This window comes from Garra rufa, chromosome 20, assembly GCF_049309525.1.
Source record: "Garra rufa chromosome 20, GarRuf1.0, whole genome shotgun sequence".
Taxonomy (NCBI): domain Eukaryota; kingdom Metazoa; phylum Chordata; class Actinopteri; order Cypriniformes; family Cyprinidae; genus Garra; species Garra rufa.
Window position 1 is genome coordinate 38,658,139 of NC_133380.1, and position 21,898 is coordinate 38,680,036.

The following is a 21,898-nucleotide window of genomic DNA, read 5'->3' on the forward strand; positions in this document are numbered from 1 at the left end:
ATGGCGTTGGCTGGGCCTCTTAATTCCAGTGAAGACAAATCTTAATGCTACGGCATAAAACGGCAGTCTAGAGAATTGTGTGCTTCCAACTTTTTTGGCAACAGTTTGGGGAGGGCCTTTTCTGCTTCAGCATGATAATGCCTCTTGTGCACAAAATAAGATCTGTAAAGAAATGGTTTACTGGTGTGGAAGAACTTGACTGGCCTACACAAAGCCCAGACCTGAACCCCACTGAATACATTAAGGATGAACTCGAACAACGAGCCAGGCCTCATCTCTGATGCTCTTGTGTGTGGATGGGAGAAAATCCCCACAGCTATGTTCCAGCAAAAAGTGTAAAGCCTTTCCAGAAAAGTAAAAACTGTTGTAGCAGTAAAGGGCCAACTATATAAATGGCCATGCTTTGGAAATAAAATGCTCAACAAACAAGATTTTTAGTAATATAATGACATCCTTTTCTTTATTACTAAATGTTGAACCAATTTTCAATTTTATCTCTCACAAAAAAGTATGTCAATAAAAAATAACTAAATAAATAAACATTAAATTGAAATGCATTTCATATTTTTGTGTCACGTTACTGACTCACCAAAATCCAGTGAGCCTGAAAAACTGTAATCATGTGTCAAAATGCAGCTCGAAATCGCTGGAACAACCTTCAAAAATTTGTCTTGGATGTTGTGGACACGTCGCTAGACATTTCCATGAGACTAGCTGAAAGCATCACATCCATTCAAGGTAACGTTACCCTGGGCTCCGTCATGTCGATTCCAATGAGGAAGATGAGCTCAGCGATGAAAAGGTTGATGCACAGGTTCTTGTGGATTGTGTTCCTGTCACTCTGCAGCCCACGGAAGAAACAGAAGGTGAAGATGCTCATGGCCAGACAGATGAGGGATACCACGATACCCACACGACTGATGACGCTCAACAACAGCTCCTGGACTTTATCTGCACCCTGAGGAACATACAGAGAAGGCTATACTGTAGGTTTCCAGCATTGAGTATTTTTTTATTTTTTTTTATTTTTTTTAAATCAACATTTGCCAGTTCATTAGACAGTTATGTGTATGCTTTTGCAATTCCATTTAGTGACACTACACTTTTAAAAATAAAGGTGCTTCACAATGCCATAGAGGAACATTTTTTTTTATTTAAATGGTTCCATAAAAAACCTTTAACTTCTGTTTTACAAAAGTTTCTTTGTGGTGAAAGAAGGTTCTTCAGATTGTAAAAAGGTAAAAAAAGAGATGTTTCTTTAAAGAACCTTTTACTGAATGGTTCTTTGTGGAACTAAAAATGGTTCTTCTATGGCATCACTATGAATAACCTTTTAAAGCACCTTTATTTTTAAGAGTGTAGTGGCACAAAAAGTTCAGCTTTGACAGCTTAACTCTGTTTTAGTTTAAAGAAACTTCTGCTAATAGTATAAATAGACTAAAACTCCAAAACACGAAGACACGTCTGCAATCCAGTCAGTTATCAGTTGGTAGCGTTTGGCTTAGAGAAGCAGATGAGTGTTGGCGGTGTCTATTATAACAGCTGGGTTTCACAGTAACACACGGACAAAAGCTTAAATATTTATGAAGATCGCATCTTACCAGCAGCTCTCGATGAGCCATGAGCACCGCAAAGTTGGTGAGATGACTACAGGAGCAGGTGGTGTGACTTTTATTGGCGTGGATGAGTTTGCAGCCCTGAGTGGACCAGTATCCCATCATGGTTCTCTCGGAGTAGTTCCAGAAAGAGCAGTTGGAGTTGTAGTAATGTTGCATCTGTAATCGACAGGAAGAGACAGAAACATTCCTCATGAGTTAGCGGACGATAATGAATTGATATTTAGTAGCCATCCCTCTGATAACGGACGAGAAACGGCACCGTAATTCACTCCGGCTGTTGGCGTTCATTCTTTTGGAAATGATACGCTGGCCATATCAAACACTCTTTTGAATGCGCAGTGTGTGTTCTCACATAAACGACTAAAGAATCTAATAAGGTTAAATGAGTGCGAAATCTAGCATGGGACCATTGATTATATGAGGTGCTAACAGGGGGCAGAATGGTTTGAAGGCATGTCTGTGGAAATCACACAATTACTTTGATAGAGAGCAAAAATCAAGCCGGGTCTCCTCTGGAGCGCTCCTGACACTTTAAAAGAGAGCGAGATGATAATTGGTCCTCTGGTAATTTCATCCTGCATTGTATAGCTAATCTGGGAGTTAATTTTCCACTCCAAAAAAGGAAATTGCATCATTTACATCCTAATGTCGACAAACGAATTAGTTTTCATTAAGAATTTGGTCTAGGCTGGTAATAATCATTGGTTCAGACTTTGTTAATTTCATGTTCGATGGCTTAAATAAACCCCTCTGTGACCTTGTAGGGTGTTTGAATTGAGACTGCTTTTATTTTATTTTCTTCGCCGTCTTGCTTTGCTATCCCGCTGCTTTTACGATCCCTTTGTTTGTTTATTGCTTGCACTCACGTCGATGTGCTCCAGGGTGAAAATCACAGGCTCCGATATAAATACACGACTGGATTCTTTGTTTATTGAGGCGGCAATGACGTCGGAATTCACAGCCACAGAGAGGTTGCGTCCATTAGCCTCGTGGCCGAGCTTCATCGTCGCATTCTCCGTGCTTAGAAACTGCCCCAGGTTCTTATAAAGGGCAAAAACCAACTTGGCAACACCTGCAAAGAGAAAAACGGCACAACTTACTTCTCATTAAAGTCTATTATCCCTGCTGAAAAAAACAGCTAAAACCAGCCTAGCCTGGTTGGCTGGTCTAAGATGGTTTAAGCTGGAAGTAGCTGGTTTTAGCTGGTCTCCCAGCCTAAAAGTGGCCAAAACACCTCTAAAACCAGCCTGCTGACCAGCTAAAACCAGCCTGGTTTCAGCAGGATGTCAGTGAGTTTAAAAAAAAAAACTGTCAAGGACACGTTTGGGTTTTATTGTACCTTATGGTTAATAAAGAAAAAAATATGAAGTTATATTTATACAATTAAAAGGAAGTCTATTAAGACTGGTATTTAAAAAATTTGACAAAACAATAATGGTAGCCTAGGCTGGTCTTAGCTGGTTTAAGCTGAAAGTAGTTGGTTTTAGCTGGTCTCCCAGCCTGACCAGCTAAGACCAGCCTGGCTAAGTGGCCAAAACCCCTCTAAAACCAGCTTGCTGACCAGCAAGCCTGGTTGACCAGCTAAAACCAGCCAACCAGCCTAGGCTGGTTTTAGCTGTTTTTTTTTTCAGCAGGGATGTACATCAGAAAACTTTATTACCCCAAAAATAAATGTATATACCCTACAAAAGTTTCTAACTTCAGTATGTGGATTATTTTCCCAAGTGACCCTGCAGTACACCCAGTTATGTTTGTCGAAAACAACATATGTTGAGCAGTATGTTCATCAATGCTTAGATCTTTTTATATCTTCACAGTGACGAGCAATCGGATCTTATATGTTTTATACTCCCTGGAAATGATACTAATGCAGTACAATGACCATATACGAGTTTTCAAGTGGGCAAGAACGTACCATTACGACTGTTGAGTTTCACCGTATTGGCAGACAATTGGATCGAAATGCCACCCCTGCCGCTCTGGGGAAACCTGAAATCTTGAACCTGCCCATCAGTGCTCAGCACGTAAACATCCAGAACTGCAGAGAGAAATCAGATGTTTTACAATGTTAGTTCACCAAGTGGAAACAGAAAATAATCGGGAGGGGGGGGGGGGGGGGTTCATTGGGAATGAATTGCGGTTTATTTGCATGCACTATCTAAGTTGTTTGGTTCACTAAAGGAATTATGCAAATCACCCACAAAATCTGTGCTGAGCGCAATTTGCATAACGTTATTCTGGAGCTTTAAGTGCTAGGCTGTAACGGATGTAGCAGACCACGGCGATATGGCTTACTTTACAAGAGTTTTTTTTAAAAATACATAAAATACGCATTTCTATGCTGCAACTCTGGATATGACAATCTTTTATATCATCTGAATAAGTTCATTCATGATCAACAAAACTTTTCCCCTGTAAATAAGTTTTCTAAATAAGACAGAATGTATAGTAAGGCTACTTTACATAGCGAAAAAAAAAAATTGTATAGCACACTCTTTCGTAACCTCCATAAGTACACTTTGTATTATCAACGGTGTATACAATATAAAATTGTATCAATGCAAAAACTGCTTTTCTTACTTTGATTTTTTTTTGTCTTGTTTCGAGCCCAAATATATAAAAATCAAAAAAAAAAAAAAAAAAAAAAAAAATATATATATATATATATATATATATATATATATATATATAAACCAAGTCAAAATTAAGTGCGGTTTTAGTCTGCCAATGGGGTAAGAAAAATAATCTTGTTTTCTGTTTGAAATAAGTTTGTTTTTTTTGTTGTTGTTTTTTTGCTTACCCTATTGGCAGATTATTTAACTTGCTCTAAGCAAATTTTTTTTTTTTGAAAACAAGAAAAATTTTTTTACTCATCTAAAAAAATCCTTACTGATTTAAGAATTTTTTGATATTTTGCCTGGAAACAAGACAAAAAATCGAAGTAAGAAACGCATTTTCATTTGATACAAGAAAGTGCATATATTAGGCCCTGTAAGTGGTCAAAATTCTTTATTCACTATTTTAATCACATTTTTGCATTCACTTCATTTTTAAAAGGTCCTGCAGTGTGGCAAATGAATGGAGTAGAAGTATTCCATGTTGAGTCTCAATTAATATGAGGTCATAAAAGCTGCATGCATAACAGTAATAAAAGAATGAGGAAAATGCTGTTTAAAATAGTATAAGACAGAGTTAGCATGCCACACTGCAGGACATGTCAACTTCCTAAAAGTATTTTATGCCAACCACCCATGTGTTAGTGGCCACCGTTATTAAAATTTCACAGCTGAAGCATATTTGCAAACTCAAACTGATCAGCTGCAAAATAAGCTGTTTACGTTGTCACTTCTGTTAGTTTTGCGCATCGCTCATACTCACTTATATTACTGGCTGGTACTTTCACGATGGCCGGTTCCATTAAATTGTCAGCAAGGACAAAGGCTCCTTCCTCCAGGGTGTCCAGTAACATAGTTGCGGCGTGCGTCTGCTCCGTGGTATTCATATCTCGCCACGATTTCAGAGCCTCCGGTCTGAGGAGGTTGTCGACTGTATCCACGATAGCCTGCAGCCCAATGAGACGCTTGTGTCAGCACTAACCACTGTAGTAAGGTCAAATGTCAAAGCCTTGTCTTTATCAGCAGCTGTCTGCCCGTGCCCAAATGAAAGCAAACATGCACACTTTGTTTTGGGTCGTTATCAGGTGACACACATAAAAACAGGCTGCAGAAATGAGCCCGACATGCTCTGTCTGTCTCAAGAGTGGAGGATTGAATGTCAAAGGCTCTTCAAGCACGTAAACGGACACATATGAGGTAAAGAAAGACAGCCGGTCTTTGGTGATGCTATATAAATGCAAAGATAAAGACACCATTGTTCTGTGTCGTCCAAACTGAAGATGCAGATGACTATTTTCAGATATCATCCATTAGATCCTGCTTTTGGTACAAAAAATACATTTTCTAATATCTCTAGGTCTTGGAAATATGATGCACAAAATTAAAATGAAGAAAAAAAAAAGCGCCACCTGTTAACACTGTCAGAGGATTTGCAAAAATGCAGCAGTTTTCTACAAAGAGATATTATGTTTGAGACTTTAAAATCTTGTTTCTAGCAATAGCAACACTTTTTTTTTACCTCACAAACTACTATTCAGTCAGAGCTACTGCACGCACACACACACACACACACACACAAGACACCACCAGACTAAAATATCGATTCATACTTGTCGCCTCCTTTGATAATTATTGTTCATCCAATTGGTTTTGCACCTCTGACTCACACAAGCTTTAATTCCCTACATTTATAGTCATTTTTAACTACTCTCAATGTTAAAACGTTTTTGCTCCTACGCACCAATACAAATTGAAAGATGATATATGCATCTTCACAGTTTAGGGTTTCACATTTGCTGATTTATTTTATACTGATTTGCCTTTCCAAAACAGAATCCTGCCTTTCATCTGATCTCTACATAATCTTCCCTGTCATACTTCAATTTTGCATTTTTGCTATGTCGAAAATCTTTTAGCAGTTTAAAATGCTGTGGCAAAACCAATGTAGAAATCAATAAATTTCAAGCACCACAAACTGACATCTACCCTTTACAACTAATATGAACATGCACTGCCAACCTGCAACTCAAGCACACGTCAACAGTTATCTACACATGACTTTAACAATAAAGAAACTAAAAAAAAAAGAAATACACAGACCACCAACAAACACATAAATGAATTGGGCATAAAAATTGCAGCCACACAATTTCCAATCCACTAAAATATTGAACCTCCGGGAATGAGGACACAGGCGGAGTGAAATGCTGTGGCGACAGTGACAATGAAAGGACACAGGACCATGCTGAGAAACAATAGCAGAAAAAGAAGAAGAGAAAGTACAGAAACAAGTGAAAAGCATAGTAGCGTAGCACAGATATACCTTCATATACGCCCTGCACGTCCTTTCTCGCTTTTGAAGCTTTTTCATTTGAGAGAGGACATACACAAGAACAAAAACAGACCAAAGAAACACAGTTAGAAAGTTGATGGTGTACTAATGGGTTCTCCAATCCACAAGCACTTCAGAAACACAGTATAGCAGTTGGATCTGCTATGATGAAATCATGTAACGGATGAATGTAGGGGTGTACAGAGTGGCCTTGCTTTCAGAACAACAATTTAGTCTGGTGATTTCAAAACCCTCAGGTGCTCTTTCAAGTAAAAATAGAATCAGTAACTCATTACCATCTGAAATATGCAAATGAAACATATGCAAAACAATATTCAGACACAGACGATCTAAATCAATGTGTGGTTTATCTCTATAGAATCGAGATTAGGGTTGGGGATCGGAGACGGAAGCTGAACTAAGAAAAGGGGTTGGAGACTGGAAGTTGGGGTAAGGCTTAAGGTTGGGATTCAGTTTAGATGAGGAGGGTCAGGAAAAAGATTTAGGGCCAAAGATTGGGGATCAAATTTGGGGTTACAATTTAGGTTTTCAAATTGCAAGTAACATGCGCATTAAACAAATGCAAAACAATATGCAGACACAAAGTTTCTAAATCAACATGTGGTTTACCCTCTATAGGATCGAGATTAGGGTTGGGGATTGGAGTCGGAAGCTGAACTAAGAGAAGGGGTTGGGGTTGGAGACTGGAAGTTGGGATAAGACTAAAGGTTGAGATTCAGTTTAGATGAGGAGTTTAGGGTCAGGAAAAAGATTTAGGGTCAGGAATTGGGGTTACAATTTAGGTATTCAAATTCCAAACAATATGCAGACACAAAGTGTCAGAGATTGGGGGTCAATTTGGGGTTACAATTTAGGTTTTGCACATTGCACATTAAACATATGCAAAACAATATTCAGTTGCAGACGATCTAAATCAATGTGTGGTTTACCTCTATAGAATCGAGATTAGGGTTGGGGATTGAAGTCGGAAGCTGAGCTAAGAGAAGGGGTTGGGGTTGGAGACTGGAAGTTGGGATAAGGCTAAAGGTTGAGATTCAGTTTAGATGAGGAGTTTAGGGTCAGGAAAAAGATTTAGGGTCAGGAATTGGGGTTACAATTGAGGTATTCAAATTGCAAGTAACATGCACATTAAACAAATGCAAAACAATATGCAGACACAAAGTGTCTAAATCAATATATGGTTTACCCTCGATAGGATCGAGATTAGGGTTGGAGATTGGAGTTGGAAGCTGAACTAAGAGAAGGGGTTGGGGTTGGAGAATAGGTGTATAGTTTAGGAATAATGGTTAAAATAGAGATGTAGCATATGAAACTGGAAGTTAGGGTAAGGCTAAAGGTTGGGATTCATTTTAGATGAGGAGTTTAGGGTCAGGGATTGGGGTTACAATTTAGATTTTCAAATTGCAAGTAACATGCACTTTAAACAAATGCAAAACAATATGCAGACACAAAGTGTCTAAATCATAATGTGGTTTACCCTCTATAGGATCGAGATTAGGGTTGGGGATTGGAGTTGGTAGATGAAGAGAAAGGGTTGGGTTTGAGTAGGGTTTGCGATTAGGTGTAAAGTTGAGGTTTAAGAATAATGGTTAAGAAACATATTTAGAGTAAAAAAATGGGTGCTGAGTTAGGGCTAAAGATTGGGATTCAGATTAGATGAGGCGTTTAGGGTTAGGAAAAGCCATTGGGGATCAAATTCGGGGATAAACTTTAGGTTTTCCAAATGATGAGTAACATGCATATTAAACAAATGCAAAACAACATGCAGCCACAAACTTTCTAAATCAATGTGTGGTTTCCCTCTGTAGGATTGAGATCAGGGTTGGGAATTACAGTTGGAAGCTGAACTAAGGAAAGGGGTTGGACTCGGATAAGGTAAAGACTTTGGGTGGGAAACTGGGCACTGGGTTACAGTTAATGGTTCAGATTCAGGTTATATGAAGTAGTCAATCTTATCCAAGTCAATGGATAAGAAATGGAATTAACAAAGTGAAGCTTTTCTTCTATAGGATCTGGATTGTAATTTTGCACTACAGGAAGGAGTGGGGCTGGTATGTAAATGAGGTTAGAACTAAAGTTTGGGGATAGTATTTTAAAGTTAATGTTAGTGTTGGAGTTAGGACTTATCATAGGGAATTGGGGGCTGAGGTAAGAGTTATAATCAGAAATAGGTGTCAGGGCATTGAATCACTAAAGAGTGCCAGGTCAAAATAAATAAATAATTGATTCAGAATTTAGAGTTTGGTATTACGGTTTAGAGGCGGATTGTTTAAACAATGGATGTTTGTCCTGGTCATATTCATGAAAATCACATTGAGCTGACCACCGTGGCTCCCATGTAACAAACGATATTCTTGCTAGCGCACTAGGGGATCCAAAATATTTGTATTCAGGATAGGTACCTTCACTGCCTTCCACTGGCCTGTAACTACGAAATTCATTTCAAATAAATGCTTCACTCTTAGTGAGTGCAGCCTGTGCTCCAGCCATTTGAGTTCACATATATCCACCCACTTCCTCGACTTTAATTAATGAAACACAAAAAAGCCATACTGACAACACAATAGCCTGTTTCTGTTACTGTCACTATGAATATATAATCATCTTTTGAATATATATATGACTGAAAGGAATTCCTGATAGCACACGTACATCTCGGAGACGCCTGTTTGACATCTGCATTTACATTTGCAAGACATCTGCAAGACATCTATTGGACGTTTCCTATCAGATCTCAGACAGACATCTATTAGATGCCTTTAAGATGTTTATGACTTTAGAATGTATGTATAACTGACATCTTACAGACGTCTGCCAGACGTTTGTACACAGCAGATGCTTTCTAGATCAAGAGATCTTTAACAGACATCTTGCAGATGTATGTGTGCTATCTGGGATAGTATATCCCAAAACGAAAAATATTCACCCTCATGTGGTTTCAAACCCAAAAGACTTTTGTCTGAAACACAAATTAAGACATATGTGTCCCTCTATTGGCAGCCCATTGAACCAAATCTTTGAATCTTGAAAGAAGTCCTTAACAACACCGTAAAAGTGAAATCACTTAATCAAACAATTCTTCTGTCTTCTGAAGGACCAGCTCACTTATATATGATGAACAAATTTAATTTAGACTTAAAAGCTTGTGTTTGATAAATGCATGCCCTCAAGATTCCTAATGGTTGAAGTAAATGTTACATAACGGCCAGTTATAACCAGAAGGGTTAGGATGCAGTTAAATACATAAAGCAGTCTCTCATATGTATTTTAAAGGCAATGCATATGTTTTATATAAAAGCAGCTAATCATTTCTGTAGACTGATAACTGGCTTCATTCATCTCCTTGTGACCTATTTTTTAGAAAGTACTGTGGCTGCGTTGTAATTTGCATACTTGTAAAATGCAGTAAAATATGTGCTATTCTGGTGATGTGAAAATACAAGTGTGCAGTAAGACAGTGCGCTAATACTAGGACATATTACCATGTTATACAATTGTGTTTTGTGATACAGGCCCGTTTTCGTGTACCATACGTCCAACTTTGTCACACATTTGCGTGCATGCATTTAAAAACTGCTGTGGCAGCTTCAACCTCATTATCACTTTTCTACAACTGAAAGTCTACAAAGTTCATGTAGGGATGCACACCAGACAAAGCATATCATCCAAGCACCTTGGGCATATACTCAGAGCACAATGGGAAATGCTAATTCTAATCAGATATACTCGTTTGCATGGAAAGTAGGCAAAACAACTGAGGGATTTACTTCAGCCTGTGCATTTATACTATCTTCAATAATGTGGTGTAACCCAATGGTTTTGATGCTGTTTAATAGTCTTTATGAAGCAATTGTCCTTTAAGCAAACGTCCAAGGCATGCTGATGCTTATTTAAAAAAAAAAAAATCATGTTAAGAAATGTTATGAAATCCTGTAAATACCTTATTGAAGCTGCGGCCGGTGGAGTCTTTCTCGCTGGGTCGCAGTTCCTGTAACTGAGCGTCCAGAATATCCACCAGCTGCTCCATGAGCCTCATGGTAGAGCTAATGTCACCAGCAAAGATGGCTCCTTTGGTATGTTTGGCCAGCTCGTTCGCCAGGTTGGCTGCGTTTTCCCCGCTCCGGATCTGAGAGATTACACAAATTAACCTCACAGCATGGCTCTGAAAAATATCATTTTGTATCTACGAGGCTCTTGACTCCCATTATGACATCATCACGCTGAGTCAGCAACAGCCCTCGCGAGCAATTACAGCTATCATTAGAAACTGGTAACACTTTGGAAGAGCATTTGGAAACACTTCCTGGGTTTCAATGGCTGAAGCATTTCTGCTACTTTACTTCATTTTTGTGGGTGTACTGTAGGAAGTTTGGTGTCCCATTGTGCACATCCATTCTATTTACAGAAAGCGTCTCGCATTAACACAACAGCTCACGCTGAAAAGAGCACCAGATCAATCTGTAAGATCCCTATTGGATGTTTGAAGGCTGTGTGTCTTCATCTTAACAAGTGATAACAGAAAGAATGAGCTCCAAAATACGGCACCAGAGAGTATTTTATTTTTATGACATTATGCTCTAAAAACAGCCACATTTTTTTGCTCCTTGTTCTGCGAGGATAGAAATATTCTGGAACTACAAACCTTTTGAGCGACTTGATTCACCCAGTGGGACGTACAGTTGCTCAGATCTGGGCCTTTTGGGTTCCAGGTCCCAGTGGAGAGAACACATAGGTAGGAGGCAGTGCCTGTTTAAATAAGGACACTGTTGTTATTAATATTACTATTATTTAATATGAGAGACAGTAAGTGATCAGACTCCAATTTGTGTCTCCAGCACAATTTATTAATGGTTTTTCATACTTAATTATATTTACATTAATGCATTGTTATTTTTTTTAATGCCATCTACTTTACATTTCTGTCAATTACTCTTTTCTTTCCTTTCATTTTGCAGTTTTCAGTTGTATGCAGCAATGCTGTAAACGCTTTAGCAATGCAAATGTACAAATGTTTTACCATATACAAACCCTTTATTTCATGGTGTCCTTGTTACACACGTTACATGTACGTACTAAAGTAATCATACTAAATTATGCATAATTACATGCAGCTAACCCTAAAGCACTTTAAACTTTAAATTAAGAGTCCTTAACTACTACATACTTATATTTAAATTAATCAAATAATACAGTGCACTTATTTTGCACACAGATGTTTTACATTGTACTTAAATTTGAAAATACCATCCTACATTTACATCTGTAATTAATTTGTGTAGTCTATAATTACACTGTTGATCCTACATCTACCTCTAAACAAACTAAAAAACCTTTCCCTAACTTTACATTGTGTTTTTCAATTCAGCATGAGCATAATAGGCACATTGTACCTACAATTCATTATTTGTGACTCTGGACCACAAAACCAGTCGTAAGTAGCAATAGGCAAAAATATATTGGGTCAAAAAAAAAAAAATTATATATATATGTATATATATATATATATATGTGTGTGTGTGTGTGTGTGTGTGTGTGTGTGTGTGTGTGTGTGTGTGTGTGTGTGTGTGTGTGTGTGTGCCAAACATTTTGGGATATTAAGTAAAGATTATGTTCCATGAAGAAGTTGTACATTTCCTACCGTAGATAAGCTAAGAACTTCATTTGGACAACTTTAAAGGCAATTTTCTTAATATTTGGATTTTATTTTGCACCCTAGATGTTAGAACCATAGGTGTTCAAATAGTTGTGGCTCAGCCAAATGTTGTCTCATAATACAAACCATACATCAATGGAAAGTGTATTTATTCTCAATTTAAAAAAAAAAAAACCCTTATGATTGGTTTTGTGGTCCAGGGTTACATTTTATTATTAATTACATATTAATTAAACACCCCTTACTCAGTACTTACATTGTAACAAGGGCACTAAAATGAAGTGTAATAAACATTTAAAAGTATTGTTTGGTCTTTGCATTACAATAGCCAATAAGACAATCTGAACCATAGATTATCATAAATAAATACATTGACATAAACTGTTACTAATTATTATGAACAAATTATTTATTATTAGTAGCAAACAAAAGATTAACACTAAATATGGTAAAAATCAAATGCGATGCATGGCCTCTCATGGCTTTATCGCTTTATTCAAATGGTGATTTAGCCAATCCTAAGAGAATAGACGCATTTCTCTTCGCCTAGAGGCCAAGTGCATATCAAAATAGCTTGTGTGTGACTGATAGCAATTCAAAGAGCCCTGAGTGGAAAACTGCAGCGTGTTACACTTCAACAAGTACATGCACCCACCTCGAGTTCCTTTGGGGCAAGGTCGTTCCACCAGCATGCCCCTCTGCGTCTGCGGCCACAGTATGTCCCTAAGCTCTACGCTCTCACAGAAGCGCTCAGGTGGAGGGAAAGACTCCAGCGAGGGAGGTGTGGTGGTTTGGGGAAGTACAGCTGGTGATTTGGGTGTCTTATTAACAGCTCTGGTCCCTGTAGTGGTAACAGTAGTCACCTGCCCTCTCGGTTGAGTAGTGGTTGTTGTAGAGGTTGTTGGTTTTAGTAACTTGGGTGTTGTGGATGCCTCTGAGATAGGAGGTGCTAAAAAGAATAACGGGTAAGATTAGTTGTTACACAAATTGTGTCCTGTTTTGGGTGCTTTTTTGTCACCAAGCTTGATAAAACAGAATAATTCTGAAATAAAAATAAATAAATAAAATATCCAGCTTACTTACATTCTTAAAAATAAAGGTGCTTCACGATGCCATATAGAAGAACCTTTTGTCTAAACGGTTCCATAAAGAGCCTTTAACATCTTTTGTTTCACCAATGGTTCTTTGTGTTGAAAAAAGGTTCTATAGATTATAAAAGGTAAGAAAAAGATGATTCTTTAAAGAACCTTTGACTGAATGTTTTTTGTGAAACCAAAAATTGTTCTTCTATGGCATCGCTGTGAAGAACCTTTTAAAGCACCTTTATTTTTAAGAGTGTGCAAGACCTTCAAGCTATATGATATCTCAAGTGCTTATTAAAGAGCTGAATCGCAGAGTTTTTGAACATATATTTTCTCTCACCCTCAGTTTCTTTGTTCCTGTGTCTATATTTCATAATCTTAATTTATAACTAATGTAATTCCTCAGGCAAGAAAAATATGGTACATATAACAGCATAAACTGAGCTGCATATATCAGCCACAAAGATTGCAAGCCACACTTTACACCAGCAAATATGCGTTTTATTTCAAAAACATAATTACGTTTTTCCTAGCTAGAAAGTTACATAATGATCATCAGAAAGTCTGAAGGGGTTTGAGACATAGATAACTCAAAATTCTTTGCAGTTCCAACGGTTCTTCCTTTAATGGGGTAAATGTGATATACTGTACCTGACCTCATACCGCCAACCACAAATATGAATAAACCCAGAAAACCCTCAGAATTTCATCCACTGCTTTTACCGACTAACCAGACTGTGTGAACAACAGTGTGCAGCCAAGTAACCCACCGATGAAGCGGCCAATAGAAGTATGAAAGATTTTAGCGCCGTATGGGTGTGAGAATGTCTCCATGTGCGTTTGCAAAGAGGAAAAGACCGATCGAGTGAAAGAAAAGGCTTGCTTTTTGAGGTTAGATGTGACCTACTGTGAATTAGTGTCAACTGACCAGCCAGAGCTCTGGTTCAGATAAAAACTGAGCAAAAACAGCTGCAACGCCTTTACCTGCAGACCCCGATCTTTACAGTTTTCACCCATGTGTGTGAGTTTTGACACGGTTGGCATGACTGGTGTGCCATTATTGGCTTTTCACTCCCAGATTCTGGCTGTTTGTCATGATGGCTGTAAAACAAGCTTCAGCTCAATGTTCCAGAATTAAACCACAGATGAGAGAAGCCTGTTAAAGTCAACAGGAAACCACAATCGCAAACCATTTTACTACAGCTGTAGCCTAAAATAGTGCTTAAATAACTATTTGTGTATTGGGTAACATTATCCAAATGCCATAATCTTAGTTCACGTTTACCTGCTGACAAAACTGAAAACCATTGTCCATTCCAAAAGAAGACACTGTGTATAAAACCTATAATGTGTATGTCAAAATCTTTAGCACTATACCATCTTAATAAAAATAAAGATGCTTCACAATGCCATAGATGAATCTTTTTTTTTGTCTAAATGGTTCCATGAAGAACCTTTAACATCTGAAGAACCTTTCTGTTTCACAAAAGGTTCTTTGTTGCAAAAGAAGGTCCTTCAGATTATAAAAAGGTAAGAAAGAGATGGTTCTTTAAAGAACCTGTGACTGAATGAACCACAAATGGTTCTTCTATGGCATCGCTGTGAAGAACCTTTTAAAGCACCTTTATTTTTAAGAGTGTAGTGGTGAAATCATAAGTTACTTTAATGCAAAGTACTATTTGCTAATACTGAATGACTAATGTATTCATGTACCATGGTATGTTAATGGTATTACAGCATGTCAAAATGATGAAATTTGTCCAGGAAACCATAACAATTTATGCTAAGGAAAAAAAAAAAACATCCTAGTACCGTGACACTTCTGTAAAAGATGTGTTTTCAAACTTTGGCACTATTGTCCTTTGTGCTTTAGCTATAAATCCGTGTGGTGTGGATTAAGGACTGTGGGCCTTCAAAACTGAACATGCGGGTGGTCAATGGACACTTAATCTGCTGTCTCATAGCGCCTAGGTGTCTGTTATTATTTTACAGAATGCCTTTGAAATCTGATTTATGGGTAGAAGTATTAATTTTCTCTTTGTTGTAACAAAGGTGGTTTCTCTTAAGATAAGTACGTCTGTAGTGCTGTAATGAAAACGTGTCTGACTCGCATTAAGCTCAAAGGAACCTTCAGTTCAATGTCAGAAAAGAAGAAATATTACCTTCGCAACAGAGAACAAATGCAACCTAAATATTAAAATCAAGTTGTAACAATAAGCACTAGCATGCTATTTCTAGCATGGTGGAAAATTTCCAGTGACTTCTACCGGTTTTTTTTTTTTTTTTTTACATCAAGCTAATGATATTTCCTTCACCCATTTTGAATTTTCAAAAATTAGACATTTGTATGTTTATTAGGGCTGTCGTGATTTGTTGATTCTAACTGACTATTAGATTTTTATATTAGATTTCATTTTACCCGCGTCGACTAACCAGCAAATTACCGGAAGTGGCACATTTCACGGACGATGTTGTTGTGAGTTTGGGTTTATTATAACGTTCATCTGGAAACGCAATGTGCACCATTTCATCTGATTTGTAAGGTAAATCATTTATAAACTATATGCAAACTCAGGAGAAGTGTTCATCGCAATTTCAAAATCAAAGTTTAAACCCTCACTCTGAGTTTAGACGTTTTGATGTCCACATATTCATTAAATTACTGTGGCTATAGCATTTCTTTGGTAAAGATATGACCAAATATTAAAGAATAAGTGAACATTTGAATTAAATGTTGTTTAATAATGATTCAAGGATTCAATGCAAAAACAATCGTCAGACCGTTGTTGTAACGCGTAATGTACATTAGCTCTATTGTTTATAATACATTATGTATTTCAACATGATTTCTTGCTTTTGGTTTTTTTATTTGAACTAATTATTATTGCATCAGTGCTATTACATATGTATTTTAAGTCATTTTAAAGGCTATTGTTCACTACATTCTACATTTTTATTACCACAAAAACGGCTAATTATAATTATAGGGCCCTATGAAATCCATTTTAATTTTCTATACTCTGTTTTAATGGTTAAATTAGTGTTATTATTATTATTATTATTATTATTTTATCAAAAAGCCTGTCTAATAATTGACTTTTACAGTTTTTTTTTTTAATCAAATTCTTTTCCATTACTTTTCTGAATTCCATTTTAATGGTTCCATTAAAATTTAATTATCAAAAACATCTACAATCTGCAAAGTAAAATTGTTGATTTTTTTGTGGGAAATCAGCCATTTATCACTTAATCGATAAATTAGTTGATAGATTAATTTATATAAAAAGTGGCAGCCCTATGTTTAAGCCACTTTCCTTTTAGGTGTTATTGAGCCGTCATCAAAATGCAGACAAAACAAAACAAAGCACATATCTTAACTATTTTAAATAACTGAACCTATTTGAAAGATGGACATGAACTATTCCTGTTGTAAAAATATTACTTTAAATGAACACTTAGCTTACCCCTAAAAGTTTTTCCCTCTCTCTTAAACTCAAATTTACCTTGAGTTTGAGAACTTGCTCAGGCACTTTCCCATTGAGAATGGGGCCTGTGTCTCACCTGGTTGCCAGTTGACGGCAACATTGCTCAAAAAGTTGCCTCTGTGTAGCATCACCTTAAGGGTTTTGCAATGGGGACTAGACCGTCTTATTATACCATTTAATGCTAAGAAAAATATGGCTTAGAAGCCTTCGCAGGACTTGAAGGGTGCAGCCTCCCTAGAATGAGGGCCTAATAAACACCCTAAATGAGGGCTGACTGGGGGAGGGGCTAAATGAGATTTTCTAGTGAAGGGCTAATTTGAGAGGGGTGACAAGAATAAATGGCTGGGCTGTAGGAGGTTCTAAAAATGTCACAAAGAGGGTGTTTGGGCAAAGGAAAAGGTAAAACTCACATTAAAGGCAGAATTTAGCATCTAATAATTATGTAGCAGCATTAGCAATTGTAATAATGTTTGATTCAAGGGAGGTCTTTAACAAAAATAGAGGCCACTGAGCAATCTCTCCAAGTGGCAGTAGAAGTGAGACCAAAATAAAGCTAAATCCATTAGTGGTCTTCTGAACACAAAACAGTATTTTTTTGCAGGCAGAAGCAGAGAAGGCTCTGCATAAATTTGCTAACCATCAGCAGTGTAATATCACATGGCAATTATCACAATCAGTGTCAAACTAATTCCATTAATGATGAGCAAAAATGAGATTAAGTGGCAAGCAGCGTAATGTGTGTTTTCCACCCCGATTCAGATGGCAAATATAAATGCTGTCTGTCTCCTTCACATCAAGATGATTCCCCATTATGAAAGATGATTCCAGTATGAATATGCTGCTGGTTTTAATCATTTTCTCTTTCAACAAACGGCGCATATGATGCTATTTAGCATCTTTATGAGATATCATACTAATATGTTGTGCCAGCATTCCACATGAAAGAATTATTCATCAAGCCAGCAAACAAGCAAGTATGGCAGGTATGTGGTATATAGTCCACTAATACATTACATTTTTACAACTGCTATTAAGTAGCGCTTTGAGTGATCAGGTGAGACAAATGGCTGTTCACACTTGGTAATAAAATGCATATCAAATGCATTTTTATTTGCATAATTATTAAAAGTTAATAAACGTACCTGAACTTCGAATGTTAACTGTCTGTTGTGTCATCTGAGGCATACAATAATACCGTTCTTAAATACTTACTATTTAAAAAAATATATAGTAAGTACTATTAACACTATTAAAAAATATTATTACCATTATAAAAAAAAAAAAAAATGAATTAATAAATAAAGAAGAAGAATAGTAAAATACCTGGTGCCCATTCTTGTTGTATTATAAATTGTATTCAATATTTATTACCAGAAAACATTGATTCAGGTTTAAAACGTTAAATCTAATAGAAAATAAGTGGAATAAAACGGCACATATAATATTTAGTTTGAGATGTGAGAATCTCTTGAGATTTTTCTGAAGGTTAAGCTTCTTCTTTTGATGCCCTTTAGTTGAAAATGTTATATTCAATAAAATGTTTTTGAATCTGTTGAAGGTCTGTTTATGTCTGTGATGTTGCTCTAAGTCTCAAGTCAGTCAGAATTTAAATGACCAGAGAAGATGGTGGATAGATAGATTGATGCATGTGATATTGGATATTTCTGCTCAAGTTGCATCAAATAAACTAGAGATACTATACACAAGAATGATTAATGAATGAATGAATTTTGAATAATTATTGTGATACAATTTTATCTAATATAAATCTGACATATGATGGCAGGTCATGTGATTTGCCTAAACAGCCTGACAATTAATCTAGTAATTGCTCTATCCCTGTTTATGTTGCCCTCTGACTTAAAGAGGAGGGATTTCTTCCTTTAAAGATAGGGGCTCATATCTTACATACTCTAGCGGTTCGTTGTTCCAGTGTCTCAAAATCAAGGTAATTTCCCAGCTATCAAAGTAAAGTGGCACAAACATCAACTCTACGGAGCACAACTCTGACGGCTGTGTGAGTGAGCTGATTATTGAGATGATGAGATAATCACCACATCTTAAATAGAGAAAACACATCAGTATACAAATGATGGCAGATTAGATTCAAGTGGGGATGGGGGGTATCTTTCAACTCGCACACTGCGCAGGAGCTAATGCTAGTGAAATTAGCATGTTTTTGTCCTTCATCAGCACTGATTGTAGAGCTAATTGCTTCCTTTACAGGCGGCTAAAAGAGAGGCAGAACATACACGGGCACATTCAATCAGCCACATCGTATGAGTGTGAACCACAAGTGGATACATTGTGGTAACAATGTGATAACATTTCCTTAATGAAAGATTTGAACCCTCCGAGGTAACACCCCAGAGAAATGTCCAATGAATTTTAGATCTGAGCCTTAATACTCTGCATCTGAAGTGATATTGAGTTGATATTTCTTACTTAATTGCTTGCTTGTGCAGGGATGAATTTGCTCGATGGTTTTAATTCAGTGGCAGTAATCGCTTCGGGCTAAAGGAAAGCTGCTAGCACAGGCTAAGAATGACTCGGATGATTCTGTCCTGATCTCAAAAATAAGTCTCATATAATAAGTAGTGCAGAGAGTAATGTCACACACGGCCTTCGGAGAGGTGTATTGGCTCCGTTCCAAAAGCTAGTGAGCTGCCTTGATGTCTATGGTTGACATATTGAAGTTTTAAAACAGCATCTTATGAGAAATGGAACCTCATTGGAACCTCAAGTGAATTATTTGCAAGGAACACAAAATAACATTTCTCATGTGAAGCACACAGAAGACTCAAATTGCAATTGGTTTCAAAATGGCATGGATTTAGCAAGTTGCTACATTGTGATATCCTCATAAATACTGGGTAAAGTAGTCGGTTTTTTAAATAGTCACTTTTTTATAAAACAGTAAGAGGGGTGGGATGAGGGTATTCTGGACATTTCCTTTTAACCCAATGCAATGCATAATTTAAAATTAAGGGAAAAGTCCTGTTAAGAATCGATATTCCTTTAAATTAACAGTACATTAATTAAGGAATAATTGACAACGGGCCATTGAGTTCTTCAAATAAAAAAATAAAAAAATAAAAAAAAGCAATGCAAAATGAATAGCTGTGGTTCCTGAAGATAAACGGAGGTCTTATGAAGCGAAACGATCAGTCTGTGCAAGAAACTAAATATTATTTACAACATTATTACTTGTAATTCAGAGGCTCTGTCAGGATATGCGGACAAAATCCAAACAAACCGAGACAACAGCCAGTAGGGCTAGGAAACAAAAGGCCCAAGGTAGGGCATAGAATTCAATGGCCGTAAATCAATTATTCCGTTTATACTACGGATACCACACCTCAAGACATTGATCAGATGATATTTTTCAAGGCATTCTCCCGGTTTTGTCCTTAAACCGCAATTATGAGTAGGATTAATTTCTTACGCAGCTCATCCAATGCCTTTTTTGCTAATTCCAAAACGTCATTTTAGACCTAGTAACGACGCTTGAACCATTAATAGCAGATGTTCAGACAGACAGTCAGACAGATGGAAAGAGAGCAAAAGAGAGATTAAGCTGGTGAATTCCCTGCTGAAAAAACAGCTAAAACCAGCCTAGGCTGGTTGGCTGATCTTAGATGGTTTAAGATAGAAATATCTGGTTTTAGGAGGCCTGGCCAGGCTGTGAAAGTGGCCAAAACCCCTCTAAAAGCAGCCTGTTGACCAGCTATGACCAGCTAAAACCAGGCTGGTTGACCAGCATACCAGTCTTGGCTGGTTTTAGCTGTTTTTTTTTTTCACCAGGGTTACCCTCTGTGAGTCTGTGCATCTCTCAAAAGTTTTCAACAGCAGCGTCTCTACTAATACTAAACTTTAAGTTAATTTTCTTCAGAAACAGCGCCGATGTTACCTCGCTTGTGAGAAATGCCATGTAGCTTTTAAGTTGTTAATCATTAACAACATTAGCGCATACACTAGCATGTGTGCAAACTGTATATGTGTGCATCTGTAAGGGAGAGAGAGAGTGGGAAAAATAGAGTATGTGCTTTTCGTACAAAATAAAATGTAATTTTGTGGGAAAAACATGGAACTGTTGTTCTTATCCTGTTGTTTACTGTATTTATTTGTTTGGCCAGTGTCGTGGGTTTTGGTTATTTTGCTGTTTCAGGCTGTAAGGACCTTTGAAATAACTGAAATCATGTGGCGAAGTAAAATAGACATGTAATGTTCGCTGTGCGTTTCCCTGAAAATAATGCACGCCATTAGAATGTTTATCAGCCAATCAGATTCAAGCATTCAACGGCCCTGCATTATAATCCCTGTTTTTAATTAATTTAATGTGTATTTTTAATTTAGAAAATAACATTTCTTTCAACTGATATGTTCAACTTTATTATTACTATTATTATTCCCCACTGTATTCCGAGATTGCGTTCTCTGTGAAGGATACATTAGAAGCTGTCTTGAAATTTGGCCAGTTAAGACTTTACATCAGAAGCACACCTATGATGGCTGGGTATTAATGTGATGGGTAGCCTTTGAGATGCTTTTGAATGCTATAAGCAGGCCACAAATAATGTAGCTTACTATCTACTATCTTGTCAATTAGCAGATGATTTTATCCAAAGTACACTAATTACGCGTACCGTTTCAACCCTTTCAACGACAACCCTTCTTTTAACTTCCGTGCTCAGTGTCTGCACAAGCAGATTCATCAGTAAGGTAGACATTGCTGGGTCTCCGCAGAAGAAAGATTCTCATATTTTAAATTCTTAAGCCCCACTAATCTACGTAAAGTTGTTTGACCTCTACACTTAGCCAAGTCTTTCTGGAGTAAAGCAAGAGTCTCGGCCACTAGGCTGAGCTGGGATTATGGTAATTACGGTTATTATTTTTTCAATGTAAAGATGATCTGACACATAGGATGGCCATCCTGTCCTAGCTCTTGACAGCTAAATTAAAAACAGGCTACGCTGATGTGACCTTCGGGACTGATCCGGTCTCAATGGAGAGCTGTCTCTCAACACAGACACGCTGAGAGGCCTTCGAGCAAAAGTCTGAGTTGTTTGTTTTGAGGCGGTTAGGGAACAA

At 37.2% G+C, this 21,898-nt stretch overlaps 1 protein-coding gene across 1 annotated transcript in view; it reads right to left on the reverse strand.

Moving 5' to 3' along the window:
• The window catches only part of adgrl2a (adhesion G protein-coupled receptor L2a), a 118,137-nt gene that overhangs the window by 30,202 nt on the left and 66,037 nt on the right, over nucleotides 1-21,898 (reverse strand). Inside the window, exons 6-14 of the mRNA XM_073825261.1 lie at nucleotides 12,896-13,189; nucleotides 11,230-11,333; nucleotides 10,528-10,713; nucleotides 6,558-6,596; nucleotides 4,998-5,181; nucleotides 3,535-3,657; nucleotides 2,486-2,691; nucleotides 1,602-1,775; nucleotides 749-958 (exon numbers count right to left, since the gene is read on the reverse strand). Of these exons, the coding sequence (XP_073681362.1) occupies nucleotides 749-958; nucleotides 1,602-1,775; nucleotides 2,486-2,691; nucleotides 3,535-3,657; nucleotides 4,998-5,181; nucleotides 6,558-6,596; nucleotides 10,528-10,713; nucleotides 11,230-11,333; nucleotides 12,896-13,189 (1,520 nt within the window). The remainder of the gene's footprint in view (nucleotides 1-748; nucleotides 959-1,601; nucleotides 1,776-2,485; nucleotides 2,692-3,534; nucleotides 3,658-4,997; nucleotides 5,182-6,557; nucleotides 6,597-10,527; nucleotides 10,714-11,229; nucleotides 11,334-12,895; nucleotides 13,190-21,898) is intronic.